Here is an 8461-nt window from a genome sequence, read left to right as displayed (position 1 = left end):
ACCACAGCGCTTAGAAATACATGGATGACTATCATGTCAGGACATGCAGTCAGCTACATTTACATGTGACTTTGGAAACGAAGACCGCCTGACTTCAATGTTCTGTGTTACCTCTTCAGGGTGCTGATTTCCAAGCTCATTTTCTAACAGACTTTCATCTGACATGAAATATGCTAGACTCAGGATAAGTTAGCAAATTTGTAATCAGGATAAGTTAGCAAATTTGTAATCACTTTGGAATCACGAAGATCAGCTGTCAGTTCATTGTGTGTATGTTTTGAGATAAGAGTTTAAAAGCGAACTACAGCTAGGACATTGGGGAAAGGCCTTACTCTTATTCTATTCTTAAATTTTCACTTAATAAGTAATACAAGGCTGGCCCAGCAGTAATGCTCAAGAGAAGCCAGATCTCATGTAGTAACTTCAGTTAAAATCCCCTTCTCAGTCAGACTGAAACACACCTGGTGCACATGAAAATGCCCAAGATCTGATGGACTGGAGGAGGGGGGGGCTGTGTGTGGTGTGATCAGACTCCGTGGTGGGTGCTTATTTCTCTCTCACACACACATGCGTGTCATGTCTATCTGTATAACCTCTATCATGAATGATATTTTTAAAAAAATGTAATCCATTATAAAGGTGAAATAAATAACATTCATTTGAATTATTAGAGTGAGCTTTATATAAGCACCTTATCATTGAAGACCACCATGCAAAACTGTTTTTACCTGCTTTGTTAGTGCAAGCGTTTAAATGTCTTTGATGGGCAAAGTGGGAATACACTGAGCCCATTATGTAATTCTACCAAATTTCCCAGGAACTTAAAGCTCATGACACTGATTTAGGAAGATAGGCGAGCTCTAAGACAGCACCTGCATCATGTCATTAATACTCTTATCTGCTGGATTACTGCAGAGAAGGAGGCTATTTTGCATTTTTAAAGAAGCTTTAGCTATTTCTTCTCTTTTAAAATATTTATTTATTTATTCCTTCCATGAGTAAGAGAAACAGAGAGAGAGAGTACAACAGCTCAGCAAGGTCACGCCACAATCCACCCCCAGACTCAGCCAGCCCAGATTGCCTCAGATTATGGGCTCATGTGTGCCCAGAGTACTCAGGGAGGTCGTCAGATGCAAACATGGAACCTCCCTATGTGGGTCAGTCTTGTAGATGTTGTGTCTCACCTCTGTACATCACTCAGCCCTGTTGAATTAGCTTAGGTGTCTTATCTCAGAGATCCAATGCTAAAGGAGAAACATCCCTGGAGTTTCCATTCCAAGGTCAGTCCTCTTGCCTGTGCCTGACTTCAGTTTCCTTAGCAGCCTCTCAGCCCCATTTGAAAAACAAAAGACCCCCCTAAACTCTAATTTCCCATTTTGAAAACTTCCTGTTATTTTGCTTGGGAAAACTTTGATTTGTCCAAATCTCTAACCTCACTACAGTAGAAGCTGAGGTTCTTTATTCTTTTCTGGAGATTTGAGAAGTATATTTTGTGTTCAGGATAACTATGCATGAATGCCTTTATGATTCTTACTACCAGTCATGAACATTGTTTAATGACTTTATTTTCAAGTAATTCTAGAAATTTAACTTTTTCTTCTTGCTGTCTTTTCAAATGATCTCTATTCTCTAGACAATCTTGAAAGAAAGCAAAGCAACTGTATTCCTTTATTTAGTAATTAATTTAGCGTGTCTGTGATAACCTTGCCACCAAGCATGCTTGTATATGTTTGCTTGTTTTGTTTTGTTTTCTTCTTCCTTCTCTGCACAACCTCGCACAAGTTTAACATAAAGGCAATCACTGTGCTCTATTCTTCCGTGAAATTCTAGGCTAGCAAAAAGCTCACCTTTGTTAGATTTCTCCTGCCACATATAATGCGGGTGAGTTGAGGGTGAAGCTCACCAGCAGGGCACTGTCAATATTTATATACCACTTGAGACTTTTTCTGATTTTTAAGTGCATCACCCAGCTATCTGCTCTTAGGCCACTTAGGGGTGGCATCTAACCCTTGTGTTAATGGCCCATTTATGCATTGATTCTCTTCAAGATAGTTTTTATTGAATTTTTGACAATATTCAGAAACCTGAGCTTATCTGCAAGAAGTCCTTTACTAAATTATTAAATAACAATGGTAAAAGATGCATTTATTGTGATACAGTTTATTATTCCCAGGGGGGCTGTTGAGGCTATTGGTATAAAAATACATGAAGGACAAGAACTAATAGAGGCTACAGGCTCCTTCCTGTGTCCCCAGTAGAGCCTCAGAAAGAAACTGGGAAAGTCCTGTGGAAGTAAAAGGAGATGAATCTTCATTGCCGTGTGTGGCAGAATGGCCGGAAGGAGCCAGGAGTGGGACATGGAGGACGAGGTGTTGACTTCGTCCTGTTGTCGCTGAGAAACAGAAAAACTTATGAGGGATCTTCAAACAGTTCATGGCAATACATATTATGAAACGCCATGCATGGATGGTAAATGTTTTTGTACCAAAATAAACTCATACTTTAATTCCATGTTTCCATAAACTTCATACCTCCCTACTTCCAGCCCAGTGACAAGCAGAGTTGAGGATAACACCAGAGAAACTCTAAAACCTGACTTGGGAGAGAAGAGGGTAAAAGCAGGTGAGATAAACTGGCCGTCCCTCTCTACATCCCCACCTTCCCCAACCCCATTTCCACTCTTTTGTTTTTGAGAGGTTTTTGCTATAGGTCGCATGTGCTGGCCAGAAAGACAGTGAGAGACAAACAGACAGAAAGTGAGAAATCACCCCCTAGAGGGGATGGCCACACCGCAATCCCTTCTCCTCCATTCTCCTCTCGGGATCTTGGACATGCACGCACACGCACCCAGCATGAGTTTAAGCCACGGGGTCCAGGACTTGAACCGCGGTCGACTACATGGGAGTCCAGCGACATAGCCATTACACCAAGTGCTGGTCCCCTCCCATTTCCACTCTTGACTGGATTACTATAACTGAGAGTTTGAAAGCTCTTCAGAGTAGCAGCACCTGGGACACAGGAGTTCAATGGGGACATGGTGGTTCCCAAAAAGCAGGGTCACTTTGTGCTAAGAGGTGGGCGTGGGTAACTGAAATGATCCCATTAGAGGTTCCCTGTGCTGGCCCCTTTCCCTAACCCTCCTGATGGAGTACAAGCTAAGGATGAGGTATTTTCCCTTTGGCTGTATATCATCAGCCAATATAGTTAATAGATCCAAAAGAAAATGGGCTCCCTGAGGAAAATATAGAGGTATTTATGAAGCACATGCAATATGGAAGTTAGATCACAAATAGAAAACCTATGCTAAAGTGAGCAGAATTAAAGAGGAGACAAAACGAGAACGTAAAATGAGCATAATAAAAAGCCTCAATGAGATAAGGGAGAATATCACAAATATGAGGCTGAGGTCAGCAATGACAAGTAAGAACATTTGGTGAAATGGGCACAAAAAATTGTGTGTTAATAAAAACCTTCATTGGGGGCCAGCAGATGGCTTCGTGGTTAAGGCACTAGACTCCCTGCATGGCTGAATACGGTTCAAGTCCTGAACCTGGTGGCTTGCTTTCTCACTTCCTTTGATTAAGAACAATACAAACAAAAAATATATATAAACCAAACAATCTATCTATAAGACATTTATTATAAAAGGATATTAAAAGATCAAAAACAAAAGGAAACAATATAAGTAAATATGAGTTACAACACATTGGAGCCATTTTAATATTAGTCAACATAAAGTCAAGGTCAAATCAACTCCATTATTTAATTATAAGAAAGATCATTAAAGCTGGCTTCCTAGCCAGTCTCCCTTTTATCTATCACCATGGACCCCGGAAATTCACAGAAAGGTTCTGAAAAATACCCGTACATAATTGTCTACACATAACCTGGAAGGAAAATTCTAGAGTTCAACCGTCATACCCATTTAATGTAACGTTGTATATTACCACACTCGCTGGGCTTGTACTGTACGCTGTTATTTTTAAGCCTCTGGTATTATCACCTGGGGGAGTTGAGCAGCATTGTGTGATGTACTCAGTTCTTTGGGTTCAGATCTCAAATAATAGAGACCTACCCGAGACACAGGATGAAAAACCACAAACACGTGTAAAGTAGGAAAAGAGAAGGTTTAATCGCAGAGTAAAGATTTTTAACAGAAATAAAGACATGCAGGTGGACAGCTGCCAGACAAGGACAAGAGCATAGGGCATGGAGTTTTATTGTGGAATCATGTCATGAATACTCACGGGGGAGGTCTGTCATGGTAGCTGGGTCCTCTGAATCTACAGGCTTCCATGTGTGTTTCTATTCTCCTCCCTCAGGACAGGAATCTTAGGAATTTGAGTGCCCAATTATACATGCCCAGTGTGGACTCGGAAGGTATGGGCATCCACAGAGTGATGCTCTGTCCTAATAGTTTATTTCCCCTATGGGAATTAGGAGTTGGCCACTCATCTAGGTGATGTGGAATGGCCGGAGAGAAGATAGCAACTTTCCCTGAGTTTCATAAAAAATAATCTTAGACAATAAAGAAATAAAGATAAGATGAGCTCCGCCATCGGGCTCAGTACTTCGTGGTAAGTTCGAGCAAGGAGAAATGTGCAAGTTATGGGACTAGAGGAGTTCCCATAATCAACCAGAATGAATTTATGAGGTGGGCAGGATGGAATTAAAAAAAAAATCCTCCCAAGGAGTAGAACTTAAAGTCACTCTTAAAGTAGGAAAAACATCAAACTGGTGTAGATGTGGGAAGAAGACCTTCCAGATGAAGGAATGGTAGGACCAAAGGCAGAGAAGAAAAAAAAGGTCTGTATTTACCAAAATCACATGGAACTCCAGTGTGGTTAGAATATAAAACACAGGCTTTCCAGTGGTGACGACCTCCCCATGAGAACATGCCTCTTGCAAAGGACCTCCTTCATCCTTCTCCCGAAGAGAAGAGGAAACACAAGAAGAAGCGCCTGGTGCAGAGCCCAAATTCCTACTTCATGGATGTGAAGTGCCCAGGATGCTATAAAATCACCACAGTCTTTAGCCACGCACAAACGGTAGTTTTGTGCGTTGGCTGCTCTACTGTCCTCTGCCAGCCTACAGGAGGAAAAGCGAGGCTTACAGAAGGATGTTCTTTCAGGAGGAAGCAGCACTAGAAGCATCCTGACTCAAGATGAGTGGGAAACCATCCCAATAAACACATTTTGGATTAAAAAATTAAAAAATAATAAAAATGAATATAAAACACAGAAGGTAAAGTCTGAGGGAAAACAGAGGCCACGCTACAATGGACAAATTACTACCTGACCCACAAATCTCAAAAAGCCAGAGAAAGATTTCAAGGCATGGAATGATACAGGTGGCTTAAAATTTTGGATAGATCATCCCATTGGTTTTGTGAAAGATGAAGTTGAGAGGGAAAAGATTGAAGGCTGGTCAAATAAACAAAGGTTGGTGTAATATTCCTTACCAAGAGTAGTTATAGGCTTGACTAGAGTTTGTAGGCTGAGAGAGGAGGTTACAGCTAGAAGAAATACTTGCAAAGCAAAAATGGATGGAGTTTGGAGCTCTCATTTCTGTGGGAGATTAAGAATACTAAAGAGTCATGAGTGCCTCCTCGTTTTGTTGAGTACGAGATGGAGAGAACACAGGGGCCCAGAGGAAATGATGGCACCTTCGACTGAGTTTAAGTTAATGCCTACGGTGCTGCTTAGATTATTAGGACCATCTAGAGTTAAACGAACAATCTGGATTTCAGGAGAAAATTCTCTGTTGGACAAGGTGGGACTCTTCAGTATCTTTGGTGTGGCCATGTACGGAAGAGTGAGCATATTTTAGAGAGAGAGAAGTAGATGGAGGAAGCCATTGGGCTGAGGCTAAAATGGCCACACCAACTGTAATGGGGGTAAACTCAGCTTTCTGCAGGACATAGACCTAAAACGAGGTGTCTGAGGAGAATGGAGAAAATAGAGATGGCAAGTGCTGGAGTGAGCTGCAGTGTCCAGTCTGAGAACTGAAGGGCGACATTTTGGTGTGGTGTGTGGTGAGGATGAAGCCACACCCCAAGGAGTTGAGCATTCACGTAAAGTGAGGAAGTGAGAAGATGAGCGGAGTCGATGCCTTCGAGAAGTGTAGTTGGTGAGAGACAGCTAGCAAGTGGATGGCAGAGGATGACCTGGAATTTACACAAAATCAGCTTTGCTCATTTTAAACTGTCACATCTGCCCATTGCCTGTAATGCCACCTGACCACCATGATCAAAGCCATTCCTTGACCTTCAGCCATCACTCAGACAATGAGACTTGGCCAGTGGCAGGTGCTTTGAAAATGGATGAAGCTGGCAAATAGATGTGCATGGTTAAGCAACTGTCTAGCAAAGTTGATTAAAATAGATGGTCAAGCCATGTGCACATTGGAAGTTTCCTCCAGTCAGCATTGCCGTTAAGCTGAATCAGACTAATGGCCGCGGTTCTCTGCTGAAGCATTTCCCATAGACACAGTTGTCCAGGTGCAATTAATGAAAAGACAGCCTATATTAGAAGACATTTTAGTCCCTGTCCTACTTTCTGCTGTGCTTACCACCCTCTCATGCCCTCTGACTAACTTCTCCCCACTCTAGAGTTCTCACACGAGTGTTCATTTTCTCCACTGTGCTTATTTTGAGATAGATTTATATACGTTCTCACATTGACTGATGGTGGGTGGGAAAAGTCACTTTTTATGCTTCACATCAACTTTTTCTGACCAGTATTCATAAGAAAACATGTAGATCTCATTCAAAATTTAAAAAGGCAGGTAGGAATTTTTAAATGGTAGCCCGGAGGAACCAGTTACAAAAGAGTGATGTGTTTTGTTTAACTGCCATATGTAAAAATGTTAGGAATCACTACGAGGGGACTTCAAGCAGTTTGTGGGAAAAAAATGCAATTAAAAAATATGCTATTTTGCTGCAAAAATCGGAAATTTGTGCATTACTTTTTCATATACATATCTTCCATGATGTTTTTCAAAGACCCTTTGTATTGCAGCAATCTTGAAATGCAATTAAAGCCCTAAAAAGAAGGCTGAGACTAGGAGCAGCACATGGCATAGTGGTTAAGGTGGTGAACTCCCACATGGTTGACCATGGTTCAAGTCTTGGACCCAGCAGCTTGAAACTCACTCCAGGAACATATGTGTGTGCGCCCAAAATTTTGAGAAGAAAATGGAGAAGGGTTTGCAACATGTCCATCTCCCCTAGGGGATGATTTCTTGTTCTCTGTCTCTCTGGCTAGCACATGGGCCCCATACCAAAAAAATCTCTAAAAAAAAAAAAAAAAAAAAAAAAAGTCTGAGACTATGTGAGCAACTAAGTGAGATTAAGAACCCACTCTGACTCAAGCAATCAGTCTCTCTGCTCTCTCTTGAACACTGGGCAGCTGGATATATGAGTTTTGAGGACTGCATTTGACCATCCAGCATGGATCCTGCTCAATTGCTCTCTATGGACTGGAAACAGGCTAGCACAAGGTACGATGGGAGGGGGAAGGTTGTGACACTACTAGCATAGACAGGAACTGGGCAGTGGCTCAGTGTAACATAGCTGGACTTGCACGGAAGAGGTATAGGTTTCATGTCCCAGGTTCCTGAGTATGCGTGTTCCTGTGACCCAGGTCACCTGAAACGGGCTGGACTGTGGCATGAAAGCTGTGGAGACAGTCTCTCTGTAATTCTTTCTTTTTTACTCATATAAAAAAATAAGGAAGGGAGGGCAGGAGGAGGGAGAATGGGCAGTTTCTGACAGTTCTTTGTTTCTAAGTTACTTTCTTCACACTCAGCACATCTCCTTCTCCAGGAAGGCCTTCTCCATGTCTCTAATTTGTAGACTTTCCTTTGTCACCTGTCTGGAACTGAATGGGGGTTATTTGACTTCTCAGGTAGTCAGCTTCCTGTCATTGCAAAGATCTCAGACTGGACAAGGGGCAGCTCTAGATGGCCATGATGTGTCACTTAATTACGAATTACAGAAAAACATATATGTAAAACTCACATACATTGTGTCTGAACAGAAAGGACATGTTGAAATGTGTTCATTTCTTCCCCCTTGCTTGGCTCACGTCCTTGTGTATTTAAGAAGAAATGTCAGCCCCTCCGGTTCTCTCTGTTGGAACAGCCATGGGCCCCAAGGTGCCCAGCAGGCACCCCTGGCATAACAAACGTAAGCTATCAGAGACTCCTCACCAGGCAGTCAAGAATAGTCAGCTCTGCCACCAACCATGTGTCCCCAACAATCACCAACCGTCATTATTTCTCCCACACACACACTCCTTCCACCCTAAACCCCAGTCATCTTCTCACTGGGGGAAGGCTATTTTGCATTTCTAAGCGCACGGAGCCAGTTTCAACCCATGATACCACCACCAACAGGATCGTGGCACCCAGTGTCCTTCGGAAAGGATAGGGAGCCAATGACAAGAAAGGAACACCTGGA

The 8461-nt window shown here is 42.3% G+C and overlaps 1 protein-coding gene across 1 annotated transcript; it reads left to right on the top strand.

The window, feature by feature from the left end:
• The first annotated feature begins 4895 nt into the window (after positions 1–4895).
• Positions 4896–5195, top strand: LOC102474862 (40S ribosomal protein S27-like). Its single transcript, XM_014590948.2, has one exon. It carries the CDS (start codon positions 4896–4898, stop codon positions 5145–5147), a length of 252 nt encoding a protein of 83 aa, XP_014446434.1. The 3' UTR covers positions 5148–5195.
• Positions 5196–8461: the final 3266 nt, after the last annotated feature.

Source organism: Tupaia chinensis, unplaced genomic scaffold (genome assembly GCF_000334495.1).
Source record: "Tupaia chinensis unplaced genomic scaffold, TupChi_1.0 Scaffold000048_1, whole genome shotgun sequence".
NCBI lineage: Eukaryota > Metazoa > Chordata > Mammalia > Scandentia > Tupaiidae > Tupaia > Tupaia belangeri.
The sequence above is the reverse complement of the archived record's forward strand: the minus strand, read 5'-3'. Positions and strand labels throughout refer to the sequence as shown.